The 18,003-nt window shown below is 51.3% G+C and overlaps 5 protein-coding genes across 5 annotated transcripts; 2 read left to right on the plus strand and 3 right to left on the minus strand.

Moving 5' to 3' along the window:
- Nucleotides 1-1,009: 1,009 nt before the first annotated feature.
- On the minus strand, nt 1,010-2,975 carry N7509_009147 (ferric reductase family protein; the record flags this gene model as incomplete). Its single annotated transcript, XM_056633784.1, has 4 exons — nt 1,010-1,885; nt 1,944-2,129; nt 2,189-2,250; nt 2,303-2,975. The coding sequence occupies 4 exons, from the start codon at nt 2,973-2,975 to the stop codon at nt 1,010-1,012; spliced, it is 1,797 nt and encodes a 598-aa protein (XP_056484404.1).
- A 2,347-nt stretch (nt 2,976-5,322) lies between these two features.
- Nucleotides 5,323-8,073, minus strand: N7509_009148 (uncharacterized protein; the record flags this gene model as incomplete). The annotated part of the gene is made up of 1 exon (XM_056633785.1): nt 5,323-8,073. The coding sequence occupies one exon, from the start codon at nt 8,071-8,073 to the stop codon at nt 5,323-5,325; it is 2,751 nt and encodes a 916-aa protein (XP_056484405.1).
- A 792-nt stretch (nt 8,074-8,865) lies between these two features.
- On the minus strand, nt 8,866-12,840 carry N7509_009149 (translation initiation factor 3 subunit CLU1; the record flags this gene model as incomplete). The annotated part of the gene is made up of 4 exons (XM_056633786.1): nt 8,866-12,438; nt 12,511-12,566; nt 12,622-12,693; nt 12,804-12,840. 4 exons carry the CDS (start codon nt 12,838-12,840, stop codon nt 8,866-8,868), a joined length of 3,738 nt encoding a protein of 1,245 aa, XP_056484406.1.
- Nucleotides 12,841-14,395: 1,555 nt separating this feature from the next.
- Nucleotides 14,396-16,317, plus strand: N7509_009150 (ATP-binding protein; the record flags this gene model as incomplete). Its single annotated transcript, XM_056633787.1, has 5 exons — nt 14,396-14,676; nt 14,745-15,110; nt 15,166-15,407; nt 15,468-15,808; nt 15,877-16,317. The coding sequence occupies 5 exons, from the start codon at nt 14,396-14,398 to the stop codon at nt 16,315-16,317; spliced, it is 1,671 nt and encodes a 556-aa protein (XP_056484407.1).
- A 267-nt stretch (nt 16,318-16,584) lies between these two features.
- Nucleotides 16,585-17,728, plus strand: N7509_009151 (uncharacterized protein; the record flags this gene model as incomplete). Its single annotated transcript, XM_056633788.1, has 2 exons — nt 16,585-16,882; nt 16,929-17,728. The coding sequence occupies 2 exons, from the start codon at nt 16,585-16,587 to the stop codon at nt 17,726-17,728; spliced, it is 1,098 nt and encodes a 365-aa protein (XP_056484408.1).
- Between the last annotated feature and the right edge of the window lie 275 nt (nt 17,729-18,003).

Consider the following 18,003-nt stretch of genomic DNA (forward strand, 5'->3'; position numbering starts at 1 on the left):
TGAATTGGTGGGGATGCATGCTGTTATTCCCTGGGGTCGGGATTAACTGCGTGAAACCCCGCACACCCACACTCTTGAAGGCCGGGCATCTGACAACAAGATCGGAAGTTAAATCCATAGTGAAATTATGCAACAGGTGCTTAAAAACCCGTGCTTCATGTCAAAAACTGGCAGATAGGATAAACCTTGTGGGTCGTTGGCTATCAAAGCCGGACTTCGATCTTAGGCCGAAGCGAGTGGGGCCATTTCCGAAGCCAACGTTGAACGGATTTATCGCTAAGCCGCTGGGCCCCCGGGGCCGCTTAGACCGGTGCGAGTAACACAGGAGTGGGCTTGGGTTGGAAGATCCAAAGCTTAGAAGGAAACCTTTTGTGCCTCATGTGGAGTATAACCCCCCCCTCTTCATTGAGAAAGTTACTTTTGCTGTGTTCTAAACCCCCTACCACAGCCATACCTACCGTTCAGTCCTGGCCGATCCATCGAATCAGACAAACCTTTGGAACTGGAGGAGAGCATACAACAGCATACCCTGATCGCATTCAAAATAGTTAGGGTACCTGTTTCCAAGGTTATGGGTGGCCTTAGATCCGTCTTCAACTTAGAAGCCTCTTGCTCAATCTCGAGAGGCGCCCAGAGTACGATGAGTTGGGAAATGATATATGAACCTAGAAGAAAGCACCTCATATCTTGCATTCGCAAAGAAGAAAGATATGTACAACTCTCCGAAGCCCGCTATACATCAAAGATGACAGGCAAAACCGGAACAACCACGAAATATACAAAGAAAAGCCAGGTTCAAGGCTCATAGATCAAAAGGATAAAGTATACCCCGGAAAGAACACGGAAGATGTACCCCATCAAGAAAAAGAATCGAAAGAAAGAGGGGCTTGATGAAGCAAAGAAAAGAAAAGCGACCAAGACATGAGAGCTCTCCAACAGCATCCACCCGACGAAACAATCCATAACATGCTGCTCATCAATGCAAGACATAAAGAGGAGTCTGAATAGACTACCAGGAGAAACTTTCCTCGACGTAGTCAACATTCGTCCGCTTCTGTCTTCTGCGGCAAACCTTGCGGACATCATCGCTCAGCCCTCCGTTACCACAGACCAGGACACCCATCGAGCCAACCTGGTTCTCCACTTCCATACCGACCAGAGTGTCAATGTTAGGACGGCCAGGGAACATCTGCACAGTCGCCGATGGGCTCTGGATTTCCTTGGTGTTACGTGGGCGGGTAACGAAAAGCATGATGCGGAGAACCTCGCGGCGACGGTCCATGGCCAGGATACTGGTCATCCAAGGCCGGATCCACTCCAAGTGCTCAGGCGATTGGATGATCCAGACAAGTGTCAAACGACGACAAGCGACAGTACCCTCAGCGAAACCAGCCACGAGATGGCGAACGAAAGGGACGTGGTGGGTGATACCGACACCACCGGCAAAGAGCATCACTGTGCCATAGGAGTCCATGGTGTGGATATTACCATAAGGACCTTCGGCAAAGGCGCGCAGGGTGACACGATTGCCAAGGGCGTTGGAGGCGCGCTGGAACAGCTTGTCGGTCATACCGGTACGGCGACGGACCAACAGAGAGATGGTCTCTTTTTGAGGCGCGCCGACCAAGTCTTGCTTCGACATGGGCAGAGATTTCTCGTCAGACATTGAGTCTTCAGTCTCACTCCAGCCAACGGAAAAGGGGTGGGAGGTCCACCAGCCGACAGCTGGGATGTACAGGTAGATGTGTTGACCAGGGCGGAAGGTCCATGGGCGGGCCATGCGTAGAGTAATACGCATAGCATCTCCTGGCATCGCCTCGACAGTGGCGGTGGTAGACTCGCGACCGAAGTTACGGTAGAAAATTATGAAGAATCGAACCGCGCGCTAGTGAGGGAAAGTGAGCCTTCTGATCATTTGGTAGAACGGCATCGTCGAAACTTACCTCGAGAGCCCACAGGACGATAGCGGCAATGAGATACGCCTTAGCAGTCAATCCATGCAAATGCACCCAGAGGAGACCGAAAGAAGCTGCTGCGAATATGAAATGGAGATGGACGAAGGTTTCATAGAACGCATGGCGAATCGGCGACGGAGAGTGCAGTAGGAGGGCCACGAAGGCAACAGTTCCCTAAAGTTTGAATAGGTTAGCGATTTACACAGAAAAGGAATGAATAGACTGAGACATACCCCCAGGCCAGTGTACAGAAAGCTGCTAGACGACAGAGAAACCCCAACGACGTCCCAGCCCGCTATAACAATATTAGTTTTGGGCTCATCATGTAAGAGGTATTTGGTATTTACCTTCTTGGGCCTTAGGAATCATCCATGCAAGTGTATGCGCAACACCCTCAAGCACAACGATACGGCCCAGCCACCGATGGAGCAAGTTCCAGGTATCGAAGGGGACATGCAGCATCTCGATGAGAGGGTTGTTACGGCCAGCCATAAGCACAAGGGGAATCAAGTTAACGGTGGCCATTGTACCTGTCCGGTTGCGAATGATACCGGACAAAGTATCTTCATCAGATGCATAAGGCGTAGTAACCACACAGAGGATGACGTTCATGGCAACCACTCCAAAGACAAGAATACCGTGGAATCGGCTGGGAAGCGTGCCCATGTTGATGGCGGTGGAAAGTTGGAACTCGCGGTTGTGACGGACGCCGAATAACGGGGCATAGATCAAGTGCTCCTTGAACCAGGAGAAGGTACCATGAGCAGGTACGAAATATCGCTGTTTGTCATCGGTGAAGCTTGACAATCGTCGCAGGTGGCCAGAGAATCGGAAGACGAGGGTCCAAACCAACATTGCCGCAGCCGCACAGCCAAGGGCGAGAATACAGTACCGAGCCAGATCATCATTCACTGCTTCATACCACAAATCTAAGGCGGTTTTTGGTTTACCACCTCGTTTTTCAATTTCGGCTGCACTGCTCAACCCCGCGAGGGATAGAGCGAGGAGAAGGCGGAACATGATGTCGTATCGCAGATAGATCCGGTTCAAAGCCTAGCGGTGGGTTCTATATTTTGTTTTGTTTTGTTTTTGGTTTGCAAGACCAGCTTGCCTGGGGAGGAACAGGTGATGCACGAAGGGAGTGCTACCAGGTCCCAGAAAGGAATGGAAGGATTGAGTTGGAAATTGTTGGAAATGTGATCCAGGCTTGAACAACACCAGGTTGTTCGGCAATTGATGGTGAGCGCAAAATTTGTCGGAAGACGTGTTGATGGTTGCTGATATCGGAGAGCAAGGTCTCCTAGGCTGAACTGGTTGGTCGGAGTGGATGACTCGCAGAAACAGGCATCGACTGGAATACGGCTTTCCAAAGTTAAGATATTTCGCTCAGCAACAAGCCAAAGAATGTTCGTTCGGCCTGAATATTTTCCAGAGGCTTTTCTTGTTGGCGGGCAACGAAAAGAATGCTAGTGACCCAGTCACTGCTTGTTGAAAAAAGGATAGACAAACAAAGCGGTTGGTTCTAGCCCACCACTTGAATGACTATTGTCAATGAAAGAAAGTGCGACAAAAAAACGAAAGACACAGGACAATGGGAATGTCGCGGTAGGAAGAGAAAAAAAGAAGAAATTAGAGACAAGCTCTTACAAGGGGGAAGAAGAAAATGACAGTCTATTTTTTTCCCTGCGTCCACTCTTCCTGAAGGGTGGGGAGCAATGAGACAGGCCAAGTACAGTACGGCGCCGGGACCAGCGCGGCGGAATAAGTAGAATCAAGCAAGGCTGGGCCGACTGGCGTTTGTACGGATCGTAAGTACACATATCGTCATGGAATTGATCATACTCCGAAATATGTCGCAGGAAGAGGGGCTTTGGCGCCGTTCTCAAACTCTCCCGATCTGAGGAATGTCCATCCGTACCGATGAGAGGCCATATCTCAAGGGAAACCCAGGGCCGACTCAGGTCGGCAAATCCTAGATGGGGGATCATCAGATCGAATCAGGGGTAGCGAACGACCCGTTCGAGCGGCACTGCTACATAGTGCTGTCATCCTCAGTACACTAACATGCGACATGCGACATGCGACAGGTCGAGGGAGATCTTGGCGCTGGAGTGGCGGGCCGTGATGGGCTGATGTGACTGGTTCATACTGAAACACCCAGTGAACGGTCAGAAGTGAACAAGAGTCCATAGACGCCAGGTAGAGACTTGCGCCGATCCTAGTCAGCACGACGGATTGTTTGAGAATCGCCCTTGCTTCGTTCGTAGACCAATCCATTAGATGATAGTGGAGAAAGGGGAGGCAAAGTGCGGAGGAGCTTGCCAATGGTGGATTTGTGGATGACGTTTCCATTGGACCATTCTGTGTGATCTTGTGTTGGCGGTGTTTGATGTTTGGTGTGTGGGCACTGTAGGGTTTGGCGCCCATTGCTGCACGATTCTTCACAAACGTGAAACGCAGCAAGCAGAACCAGGCCGCCGTGCACGCATGTCGATATCTCTTATCAACCCAAGGCCAAAATTGCCCCGGCTGGTGGCTTGAGCGTGTCATTTTGGAAGAACTCTTGCTTGGAGATCTTGGCACTTCATCTATGTCAGACCTTTAATCTCCCGAGCTCCATCACAAAAGAACCCCATGCCCTCAATGTGGATAGTTTATTTATCCCACGAATAGAGCCGGCACCCACATCGCAGGCGGCTGAAACAATAGTAGGTTGGCCGATAATGTTTCTCCGGAGCATTTCTTTCCCCTGGCTGACACTATAGAATAAAGTGCCATTGCCGAATCCAGTGTATGCGCCGATGGCTGTTCCTGCATCCCGCAGATAGAATGGTATCGTCAACAAAAAAGAGCGTCTAGACGATTCGAACCCCTCAAAAGTATATTGACAGGTGTCACCCAGTAACCTTAGATTCGAAACATACAGGGGATTGTTGATCCTAAGCATCAAACACAAGAGGGACCCAGAGAGATCCACAGCCATGAGCAAGTAAACGGCATGGATGAGCAATTCAACAAATACAAGAGGCTAAAACAAAACATGAATGCAATATAACGCCAACCACGGCCCAAGGGTATAATATCATAACAGGTCCCAAACACCATTTACCCCCCAAGAAAGCTGAACCCCGCTCTACAGTATCCACCGTTTCCTTGGAAAATCGAGCCGAGCAATCTCGACCACGCTCGGTCGAGCCCGGGTGGTCCATTCTCCAAGATCACCTCGATTTACAGAAAGGTCCGTTCGCAATGTAAGACTTTGATGGTCAACGTGAACCATGGATAGACAGTAGACCCTGAAAAGCAGTTCAACTATCGAGTCAGTAGAGATTGGACCTTATTCCCTTCTGAGCAAGCCCACGCGTGCTCATAGAAAGCTAAGCTCGTCATCGCTTTCGTCGGAACAGGGAATGACCGTTCTCAAGCTCCGGGTAGGAACTTCGCGTACTGCCGATTTTGATACACCAGAAAGTTCTCGTCGCCCGGGCCTTCGTCGCTCCATTGTTCGGTGTACCTGCATCTGGACGGATTCCGGAACAGGTCGTGGAGGCTCTTCGCTCGGAGCGCTCCCACTTTGATTAATGATCACGACCTCGACCTTGTTTCTGGAGCTTATCCTCGTGGGGGCCAACCGATTGTGCTGGTGGTGATCGGTCATTTCACGCAAAATACGACGACGCGAGGGCTCCCGCTGCGAAACCGAGGACCGAGTCACAATACTAGGAGTATCCCTGCTGGCTTCGGGATTTTCCAAAATCACCGGGTCTGGTCGCCGACGTTTAGCCGGGCGAGTCGGCGACGATTCTGTCACCGCACTACTTCGTTTTACCCCAATAGAGGTGGACTCCGCGGATGTAGGGGAAGAAGTCAAGCTTGAAGCGGTCCTCACAGAGGTTTCTGAGTCGGAAAAGCTGCTGTCGGTTGAGCAGGGAATGTATGGAAGTGGCTTCGCAGTCATTGAGTTGCGTCCTCTGATCACTTTAGGCGCTGGGTTTGGTTTGGCTGCAGGGGTTCGAGCTACCCATTCGCCAATGCTTTCTTCCCATCGATATCCTCTACTTTGAGTTCGTACTTCTAGTTGATCCGAAGTATCGGTACTTGCTTTTTTTCCATTGTGGAGAGCAATGACTGTTTCTTGGATCTCGATTGCCCACAGGTGGTCATCTGGATCATCGGTTCCTTCCGCAAAGTGCATGGCGGTTTCCACAGCGACTTGACCGAGGAGCGCTGAAAGACAAGGCAGCTTTCCCAAGTGAGGCATTCGAGAGACCATGCGGCGGACATCCCTACCCATATCGGGGTCGTCACTTGAAGGAGCACCGCCAAAACAGCGAAAGGCCTGTTGGACGAGTAATGCTAGTTCCTTGACGGAATCAGATCGGCTAGACAAGTATTCACAAAGGCCTTCAAGACTAGGCGCTGGTGGGATCATATACTCGTCGTCGTTTTCGAGAATTGCGTCGTTACAGTGTAAAAGGCAATTTGCCATGACAATGCAACCCCGCCTGAATAGTTGGTGTGACGTGACTGCTGTCGCCTTTGGAAGTGGGTTCTGTTCCATGTCCCTTTCCACCATATAACAAGTACGGTTGATAATATGGCCTGCTTTGGTTCCGTCCACTTCGGCCCAATCGTCGAGTGCACGAGAGCGTGATATGTGTATACCACATAGTGCTGACAAAAGACTTGTGATGTGGTTGCTGAACGCAACTTCTACAGACACCGGGCATAGGCTTACCATGTCGGGCCTGCCTGCTTGTCCTATGGATGAAGCCCGAGTGGCTCTTACTCGGCCTTTCTCAGGGAGGGATCTTGTAGCCTGCGTGAAGCAAGCTGCCAATTGTACATCACTTGAAGATACCAAAACGGCCTCAATCAATCGTGAGGCAAAAGCAGAGTCATTGTCTTCTCTAGAAAAAGATATTGTGGCTTGGGTCATCCAGCTCGTCCACAATTTAGTTGACATCCATTGTGGAGGCAGAATGCCTTGTTTAAGAAGTTTGGTTAGCTCATCAAAGATATATGAGCGATGCGCAGGGCCGTAAGACGCATATTTGCGCAGTAGTCGTAGTGGATCTCCAGGTCTGCTGCAGTCGACGGGAGGGTTGAGGGCGAGAGGGAAAGGACAGGTATTGGACGTGGAGAGAAAAGTCGTCAGAAGGGCCTCGCATGCATCTGGTTCGTGATATCGGCATTTTTCTATCAGAGCACAGGAAATTGGATCTGTAACCCATTTGTTGTAAATCATTCTGGTAACCAGATATATGCCCTGAGCCCGAACAGCCTCGCGTAGTGGCCTCCATCCTCTGCCATGAGGGGCATAAAACGACTCGAGTTCAGTGAAATACGCGCCAGTCATGTCATCGTCCTTATTTTCTTCCATCTCATCCTGCACTTCCTGCTCCTTTGCAATGAACTCCGGTAAGCGTCGGGCAACCATGGACATCAACGAGCGCGCGCCTCGTTCAGGCTTTTTTTTTGCCTCACTCGGCGTTTCTTTGTGAAGCCTGGTATTGCAAAGGAAGTTCTGGAGAACACGATCCAGATTGTTTGCGATGTCGGCAAATCCTGTATCTCCTGACTGATCGAGCAGCTCCTGCCATGGACTCTTCTGGAGTTTGTATCTATCACGGAAAGCTTCAATTTGACCCTGAGATTTCCTGGTCTTGGGTTGTTCTGCAGAGCCCTGTGATTGAGCACTCGATGGTGCCTCCCATCTCTTCCCAGTGATTAGGGGCGTCGCCAATTCAATTGCGCCGGGCAGGGTGCGACTTGCTTCCGGGCTGTGCACTGAAATACGCGTTCTTCTCCTTGTAGTCTTTGCACCTCGGTTCGAGAATTTATGTCTGACACGTCGTTGATCGGGCTGCTTCCCCGGTATCCAGACTGGATCGTCTTCGTCCGCGTCTGATCCGGGAATACTACCCTGGTCGACCACAGTTTCAAGCCTACTTGGCATATGCGTGACTTTGGTATTATCATTCACAGTCCTCTCAAGTTTCGATTCGGCCGCGATTATTGCCAGCGTCTCCTGGTGTTTCTCAAGTCGACGATAAATCGAGGTCAGAGGGCGTAAGATGCGGTTTGCCCACTTGGCTGTCGCTTGTAGGTCGTCCATCGGGGGCATCAGGAGAAATATTACCGTGTAAATGCTAGATCTGCGATTCAATCGTTAGGTATGCAACAAGAGGGTTTAGAGCGCATCTGGACTGTACTGCAAGAATAGGGCCTCTCGGCACGGCTGCTGCTGCGAAGGTGCATAATCACCAAACGTGGTATCCAAGCATAGCTATTGATTGACGAAGAAAGTGTCCATGAGAAAAAGATAAATAAGATGTACACCTAAGTAGGCTCAAATAAGAGGCGCGATAAAATGCGATGTAAGGTGGGTGCAGGGAGATCGGAGGAGACGGCAGAACAAAGTAAACAAGGGTGGGTCCCAAGGCGGTCAGCGACGAGAGGCCGACCTCTCCGCTCTGGGGGGCATATCGCCTTGGCCTCTGACTACTAACTACTAGAGTAGAAGGTTCTGGGAAACATTCTAGAGGTCCAAATCATGCATCAACGACCCAAGTCACATTATCATATGCAAAATAAACTCGTAAGTATATAGACCTTCCATCATCATCCATCCACACCAAGGTATCGGGCCATATAGTACAACCGAGTCCCTGAACTTCATCCCGCGCAGTGACCCAGGACAAAATCAACAGGTCGAGAAAACATGAAACAAAAGATTCGAAGAGAGGAGAGAGATCTAAAATAGTAAAACAGTTTTCCGCTCAAGCTGGACCCCGGCCCCAACAGGAAACAAAATCATGGAGTATTTTATTGTTAAGACAAGATATGGCAAAAAAAAAGCCCGTAATTGACGGATCAAAATCCAATCAAGCTGAAAAGAAAGGGGAATTTAAGCCTTAGACTGCTTAGAGCCACGGAGCTTGGGGTTGGCAGTGCGCTTCTTCTGCTTGGTGCGCGAAGAACCGGCCTCACCACCCTCGATGAACTTCACCAGCTCGTCGATGCTGCGGTTTTGCATGTTAGGATCAGCGGCGCCAGCGCCAGCGGTCTCAGGAGCAGTCTGGCCGACCTGAGGCTGGACACGAGTGCCCATGGTAGAAACGCGGGGGTTGATATTGACACGGCGCAGACGGCGGGCCTGGATGTCCTTGGCGTGTTTGGCGATAGAGACAGCGTTCTGGGTAAGCTGCTCGAGCCAAGTCTCAGCCTCCTTGGTGTTGCGGTCCTCGGGACCGAGCTGAGCAAGGAAGATGTTGTAGGCCTCACGCATCTTGCCAACAGCAGCCTTGGAGTCCTGGTCCAGGGCCAGAGCCTGGGCCAGCTGGAAGAGGATGGTGGCGGTATTGATAGACTCCTTGCCGAACAGGTTCTCGCAGACGGTGAGGGAGGCCTCGAACCACTTGCGGGAGTCAGCATACTGCTTCAGGTGCTGCAGCATCACAGCGGCGTTGTTCATGGTGGTAATAGAATCGGGGTGGCTAGCACCGTAGATAATCTTCCAGAGATCCATAGCGTGCTTGATATATACCAGGGCAGTCTTGGTGTTGCCAGAGGCATGCTCGAACAGACTCAGGTTGAGGTAGGCAAGGATGGTGTCAGCAGAGTCAACACCAAGAGTGCGCTCAGTGACGATCACAGCCTTGCGGGCCAGCTCAACAGCAGCCTCCTTCTCGTCGGTCTGATAGTAGAGCATGGAGAGCTGGTGGTACAGCTTGGCAACCTCAGGGTGGAGGATACCGTAGATCTGCTCATGCAGAGAGAGGGATTCCAGAATGAGCTCCTGGCCCAGTTGCTTCTGGTTCTGCATAAGAGAGATACGGCCAGCCTCAAGGGCCTCCTCTGCCAGAGCACTGCGGGGCGAGGCATCCTTAACAAGGGGCACGATGTTCAGAATATCATCCGCAGAGATAGACACGGCAGGCTTGGCCTCAACAGGGGCACGGCTAGGCGACTTGTTGTCGCCACCCTTCTTCTTCTTCTTGTTCTTGCTGCCGTCATCGTGGCCATTTCCGTTGGCGGCGGGGACGGGGACCGGAGCCTCCTTCACTTGGTCCTTGGTGAAAGCGAACTCGCGGGCACCGAGCTGGAGACCCAACTTGATGGAGATATCACGCAGAACCTGCAGGTGGCGAAGGGAATTCGCCCAGCTCTTGTCCAGGGAGAATCGGTAACGGATAGTGACCTGCTTCTCGATCTCAGCGCGGAGAGAGGCGGGAGTGACCTTCTCGAAAGAAAGGTCACCCTCAGGGTAGACCTCACGCAACGACTCGTCAATTTCAGCGCGGGGAGCGGCGTTGACGTCGGCACCGAGCAAGCAGTTCAATAGGTGCGCGATGCAGGGAGCGACAAATGGAGCCGGCACGTTGCGCAGGTACTTGTGAGATACATGCTTGAAAGCACGAGTAACCATCTCCTGGACGACAAGGGTGGAAAGAGCCGCAAGGCGAGGACCCTTCTCGCTGGACAGATCAGCCAGCTTACCCAGATAACGCATGTTGATACCACGCTTGTGCAGGAGCTGGGTTAAGGATTGGCCGTCCATAGGGAAGCCAACGTCACCATCGTGCAGGTCCTTAACCAGATCAGGAATGATCTTGGAGCGCAGGTGGTCGCATGCACTGCGGACCTCCTTCTCGTCTTCAGCCCACTGCTCCTTCTCCTCCTTGGTCTGGGGAACCTGGCCGCTGAAGACATCGGGGTTGAGCGAAAGCTGGAATCCGGAGATGTCAACACGCTCCTGGTCCGCAGACTCCTCGGGCTTCTCCTCGGCATCCTCTTCGGTCTTGCTCTCGGCCTTTTCGGCACGGCGGCGCTCGACCTCAGCCTTCACATACTCGCTCATCTTGTGGCGCCAGTATGACTCAACGAGTTCCAAACGCAAAACTGACATACGATGAGGGTAGACATCGCTGCCGTCTTCCTCTTGCCAGGTGGCGTCCATGGGGGCCACGCGGTAAAGATCGAGGACATACTTGCGTCCATCAGTGCCCAAAAGACCCTTGGTCTCAACACTGCCCTCGAGGTCATGACGCTTGCCATCCTTATCCCAAACGGGGTGTTGCTTAACCCGAAGAGCTTTGGAAAGCTTCTCGAAAACGGGCTTGAAGTCAGGGTGTGTAGCCACGACCTCCTTGCCCTCAACACCACCATAATCGATCTGGTGCTCACCCGGCTCACGCTGCTTGAAAATACCAGGGACGATACTCTGTCCAACAATACGCTTGCCAAGGTAGTCAACAACAATGGTACCAGGGGTGAACAGGCCCTGAATATCGAGCTGGTTCACGGCCTTGATACCCAGAACATCCTTGCCAACAGCAACGCGGGCGGCCTCGTCGCCACCCTCGGAGGTGAAAGTACCAACACCGTCAGCACCGAAGGAGTAGAAGATGTTGTTGTAGACGAAGATCTGAGCCTCGCGGGCTTCGGTAGGGTTCAGAGGAGCAACCTCGCCACGAGCAACCAGAACGGCACCACGGGCAGCAGCCTCATTATAATCAGCAAACAGCTTCGAGGTCAGACGCTCGCGGAAGACACGGTCCTGGACAGTCTCGCGAGGCAGCTCGCGGGTAGTTTGGAACTCCTCGTTCCAGTCACGCAGGGTCTCGGCGTTGTCCACGCCAGAGATCAGGTAACTCTCTTGAGAGCGGGTAAGGTCGGGTTGGTGAGCGTTCTGACTCGATGTCACCGGGGCGACCAGCCATGGGCTGTTGGGGATGGCGTTCTGGAAGGGGAAGGTGGTCAGGAGGTCCTTCAGGTTGTTGGACTCCTGGAGGGCCTCGAAGGAGGTATTGAAAGAGGCGGATAGCTGGGAGATCAAAGTAAGAAGAGAGTGAGCGCTGCCCTTGATTCCCTTGGGCATGGGCTTAGGGAAAGGATCGAATCGGGTGTTGGAGTTCTTGTTGACGAAGAATCCCGACACGTGCGCAGTAATCTGGAACTGTTCGCCCTCGTTGGTGAGGACCTGGAGGTAGAGCAGGTGGCCCTTCTGACGGAGGTGGTAGGGCACCGGGTTCCATGCTGACAACGAGATAGACTTGACAGTCTTCGGCAGAGGCGATTCGGGCTTGGGCAAAATGGTCTGCAGCGATGAGGGTCCAGTCAGGTTGTACTTGAGCAGCGAGTGGTCCTTCTCCGACTCGGCTGCAAGGGCAGCCTCAGCGGAGACATCGTCGTGCAGCGAGAGGCCGGCAGAGATACCATGAAGGGTGTCCACCCGGTCGCCCGCCGCACCGACAAGCTCCCTCAATCGCACAACATGCATGCGGGCCTCCTTCTCGGTGTAGGGATCCTCCACCAGAGTGATTTCGGAATCCGCTTGCAGGCCCGGCACCTCGGACAGCTCAATGAAGTCGTTGATGCGAGTTCCGTTGAATTCGAGGTGGAAGCATGTGTACTGGAAGGTGCCAGGCAGCTCGACGATAGATTGGCGGACATCTTGAACCTGTTCTTGGCTGGACACCTACAGAAAAAGAAGAAAAAACAACGGTGTCAGACGTCAATTTGCATCAACTCCTAGCGGAGAAACACTTACCGTGACCTGAATCTGGTAAGGGTCATGAGGCAGATTCACGGAAATCTGGAAAAGGCCTTGACACGAGTTAGAAAACCACAGCATCGGTTCGTCTCCAATTGTCCCACATACCACCAGCATTATCATCCTCCACACCCTCGGGGTGGTCGCCATTGGTCTGTTCCTGGGAAGTCGGGGGAACCTCTATAAGATAGTTAGAAAATTGCATCCTGAATTACGGTCGGCCACGTTGTATGCTGCGATCCGATGTATCGTGTGACCGGGTCGGGGAAGGCTTCGAGGAGCGGGCGGACCTTTCGAGTGCTCCAACTCTCCATTGGATTGGGCCATTATGTCTGGTTGATTATAAAAGATAGCTCTGGCAAAGTCAATTTGCGACAGACAGCTATCTCACGCGCGATGCGTAGTTGAGACGAATGGTGTCGGTGAGTGGGAATAGAGGTGAGGACCGGCGGGGTTTGAGGGGAAAAAAAGGGAAAAAAGGTCGCTATAGTACAAAGAGGAAGCAGGGAAATTGAATCGAAAGTATCCAAAACCCCCGTACCCCAGAGAATTGATGCAAATAGGAAAATCGTGTGGTGAAGAACTGAAGCGGTAGAACGGAGAAAATTTCGCGGGATGCGGCATACCCTCGGAAGTGCTCGGGCGGTGGGTTCGGGGAAGCCACCGCGGAGAGAATCTCCACAGATGTGTCATAACTCGGATACTAGTAGAGTACGAGTGAGGAGTACGGAGTACTAGTAGTGTAATAGTAATGCAGTAATATTAGGATTCTCAAGTTAGACGAACTGGGTGTTATAGATTAGTTCGGCAGTGTTTTTGCGATATCAGGTGTATCCTACGGTAGGAGGGAACAGTAGTAGGGAGTTGACTGGGGTTATGTTTTTATTTTTGTACAAGTAGTAGGGTTAGTAGACTAGTTCTAGTTAGAGTACTTAGTGTAAGTGTAGACTAGGTAAGTTCTAGTAAGTTGACCTGGTACTAGTACTACAAGTACTACAAGTACTGCGTTATTTCAAGATATCACGGGACTTCACCGGGTAGCTTCCCGACTTCAAGAACCAAGATAGTACTGGATGGGTCAATTGCAGACAGGTTTAGGTACCTAGGTAGTTATACTTTTACTACTAGTGGTCTTTGATCAGCAGCCCACTGGTGATTTAGAATCTACTACTTCTACGGTTTCCCTGGATAATTGGTCTTACTTATCATACCTACCCTTGTGCGAGTATATATTTTCAAGTTAGACACTGGCATACAATATTCTCTGGTACTAGTGTGCTAAACTCCAACAATACCTAGGTAACCTTGTACTAATAGCCTCAGACTACTCCTACTACGACATCTCGCACATAGTACCCTCATCTGGGACTCGGAGTGCCAATGATCTGACTACTCCTACACGTCACAGCTGAAGCAACACGACCGCCAAGCCTATGAGAGCCCTGGATCGATCGAGGCTGGGGACTCCACCGCGACTAAGCCACAACATCTTCTCCCTTCTTCTCTTTCCCTTTCCCTATACCTTTCCATCATTCATTCCTTTTCATTTTTATCAATTTTGGTGCCTTTCGCACCCCTTTTTGGGTCATCTACCCGTCCATTCTCTTTCCCCAACACGTTACCCCCTGGTGGTGTGGCCCCCGAGCCCATTTAGTGTCTTAGCTGGGAGATCGCCAAACCCCTGCTACGACTGCTACGAGAGGTGCATTGATCGACCTGACTTGCATCCTTTAACGGCTTTGCATCACCGAAAATTAAAGTAAACTGAAACTAATAAAAACTAAAAAATCCTTCTTGAAAAAGTCTCTTTGGCAATCTTTCTTGATTGAAAGCCCAGACTTGGTGTATCTCCACCAAGCCACAATTAAGACATACAGCCAAAATGCCATGGAATAGGCTCACGCAATCTCTGTCTCGCGCTGCCCGGCAGGGTCTACCGAGGCCTATGAGGTCTTCAACAAGATTTATTCCACTTACAGTCCGCCGATTCAATTCATCGGATCCAAAGAACACAGGCCAATACAACCCGGACCCGACGGATCAGAATGACTCTGAAGAAGATCGTGGCCAGGGTCGTAAAAACGATGACCCTACCCTGAAATCAACAATTTTGAAGATGCTTGAGACAGCAGCCACAACCGCCGCGTCTATTGCCATCCTTGGGTACGTCTGCAATTTGCCCTGCATGATGATAGTCCTAAACTAACTTTCTCTCTCCTCCTCTGCTCCAGAGCTGCGGGTTACTCGTACCATCAGTACTACAAGTACTTGATCCTGGATAAGATGGATAACGCTTTCAATCCGGGTGACCCTGCCCTTGAAGTTGCAGGTGTTGTATCTGGAAAGCACCAGTATTCTGGCGAGGAGCATTGGGTTGTACGAGATGAGCAAATGCGCATTGATGATATTATAGCCGGCCGACGTCGTGGCCATTACTATCTCGTCATCGGTGAAAAGGGCACCGGAAAGACCTCCATGCTTCTTGAGTCAATGCGCAAGATCAATGGCGATGGATGCGCCATGTTTGAGGCTCATGCCGACCTCGAAATCTTTCGCATCCGACTGGGCAAGGCTCTCGACTACGAATTCCATGAAGAGTATGTCCTAGCCCGCCATGCTTCTCTCCATGACTATTTCTAATACACTGCACAGCTACATTGGGAGCTTGTTCAGTATTCGTGGCCCGCGCGATACCACGGCCCTGCTGGACATCGAGCGAGCATTCAACAAATTGGAGAAAGTTGCTCTGACCAGAAGAAAGCAGGGCTCTTCACCTTTAGTTCTCATCGTTAACAGCACTCACTTGGTTCGGGATGACCATGACGGCCAGGATTTGCTTGAAATGATCCAACAGCGGGCCGAACAATGGGCTGCCAGCGGCCTTGTCACAACGAGTAAGTCCCAAGACCGTTTAATCTATTTCGGAGGCAACAAATACTCATCCCTTTCAACAGTTCTCAACAGCGACGATTACTGGGTATACGAGCGTCTCAAGCGCTATGCCACCCGAATGGAGGTCATTCCTGTCACCGATCTGCCCAAGGACAAGGCCATGACTGCTCTAAAAAGGTACCGCAATCGGTTCTACGGCGAGAACCTACCATCCAAGACTCTAGAGGAAGTCTACGATAAGGTGGGCGGTCGCCTCTCTTTTCTGAATCGAGTAGCCAAATCTCCCGACATCGTCAAGACTTGTAATGAGATTTGCCGAGCCGAAAAAACTTGGGTACTCAACAAGTGCTGGATCCTTGGAATGGAGATGGATGATGATGTGATGGACGAGCAAAAGTACTCGGTAAGTCGCTATCCTGGCGAACCCATTAACTCAGGAGGATTATTGCGGTATACTAATATTGCATCCAGTCCGCTGCCATGGTCCTGGCCAAGGCATTGGTGGATCGTGAGAAGGAGATGGAAAAGACCTACGACTCCGAGAGAGGTCACATTTTGCCTGAGATTCCTCTCCACGAAGCGCGCGAAATTATGACGCGCGCCGACTTCATTCAAGCCTATGATCACGATAATATCTTTACCATCGATTCGCGTGCGATGGTACGCGCCGATTCCGTTCCTATGCAGCTCGCATTCCGAGAGATTTGCGCTGTTGAAGGATTTGACGAACATCTGGAAGGCACCTTGCAACGTATTGGTGACATTGAGAGTCTCGGCCGCACCAGAGAGCTTACCATTAAGGATCTCTGGAATCAAGGCAAATACCGCATTGTTGTGCGGGATAACAGAGGCAACGAGAGCGGAACAGTAGAATTCGCTGTGGCCGAGAGCGAGAAAGAAGAGCAGGAATAAATCATATGACCGGGGCAACCTTTCTATGTAATTTTTTCTTTCTTTTCCAAACACGGTTCAACAAATTTCTATTTTTTACCCAGTTCTTTGGTTTCGGATGTAAAATCGTCGTTGGCCTTGAAATTGGCGGACGTGACCTTGGAAGCTTCAGTAGTGACATCATCACGCACTCACACCGCATTCCACGCCTGCCTTTTTCCTCCGTCGCTGCGTGCAACCTCACTTTTCCTGCAGTTACTGCTTGCCATTGATAGTTTGAAGCTCGCTATGGCTCCGAAAAAGAGAACTTCGTCGGTAAACGACCTCGCAGTGCCCGCCTCTCAAGTGCGCGACCCCAAAGATGCTCTGACAGCAATGGCTCCTTCGCCGTCGCTGGCGCGCGTCCCCTCACCAGCTCGCTTTGCCCTGGTCGTATTTAGCAGCTTGGTCATGAGCTCCGTCCTATTTACCTTGACTGCAGATGTCACTCAGGGTGACCTTGGTCTGGTCAGCAAACACCTGGAGGAATGGTGGGAAGTGGGGGGGACTTGTGGCTTGGAAAGCGGCGGAGGTCGGATTGGCCTGGGTTCTTGGTTTTGACAGTACGTGAATCATTCTTGACTTTGGAAAAGCGCAGCAGGGGAAGCTGCAGCTTCTCAATGTAAGAATTCGAGCTAACTGGAGATTTGCGATCGTAGGCTGGGATGTCGCATCATTCCTATTCCTAACCCACCAACCCACCTTCTCGCTCCTCTCTTTCTTCTATGGCGTGCGACCAACTTCGACTCTCGCCTCATATTTGATAACGATTATTTCAACTGTCGTCCCATTTGCGTTTCTACGTCGACCCACTTCGGTTCACGATATCTCCCATGCGCCGTCTGGTGCAGTGGCCAACCGAGCTATCCTACAGGATACCCCCACCACCATCTATACCATCCTCGCCGCGACTTCGATATTCAGCGTTGTGCTATATGGTAGCTATGCGTCGTGGCTCCCTGCCCAACTCGTCGTGCACTTCGAAAACCTCCCGGACATCAGCGCCGCCCATGCTGGTCCTGCCGGGTTTCCCGCTCTTTTCTTAACGCTCATCCCCTCCGGCTATGCCGTGCGTGACTTTTTGTTCGTCAGCTCAACTGGTCACGCCGAGAAGACCGCCGAGGAAGAACACCCCGCAAACCGCGAGCACGAGTACTTGATTGTGGATTTCTACCGCAAGACCTGGGGCCAACTGTCTATCAAGACTCGTATCCTTATCTCCCGAACGCTCATTCTTGCGACCAGCGTTTTGCTTAACACCACTGTGCAAATTGCCGGTACAATCCAGGATGTCTCTATTCAAGGTGCGGCTACCTGGGGCAGTGTCTGGGCTGTATCCACTTTGGCTATTGGTGCTACCTTTGGTTGGATCGAAGCCGTGGATGGCGTATGATTTGTGATGTTATAAGCCCGCAATGAGTTGATGCCTCTTTCAAATGGCATCTGGAGTGGAACGCGATTTGATTATGCTCTAAGTTTTAATCCTACTGCCTGGCGTTTTGAACAGATTCGTCGGAAGTGTTTTCAGAGGCTATCCCCTCTTATGTTGAGACGGTCACCTGTTTTTACCCATATTGGACCTTGTGTCTTGCGCTTATCTTTATATCATGTTTTTGTAGTTTTCAATCCGATACCTTACTTTATCTCGTGTGGTCTTTCTTGGCTGGG

Source organism: Penicillium cosmopolitanum (genome assembly GCF_028827165.1).
Source record: "Penicillium cosmopolitanum strain IBT 29677 chromosome Unknown utg000009l:1.0-9042332.0:1.0-9050551.0, whole genome shotgun sequence".
Classification (NCBI taxonomy): Eukaryota; Fungi; Ascomycota; class Eurotiomycetes; order Eurotiales; family Aspergillaceae; genus Penicillium; species Penicillium cosmopolitanum.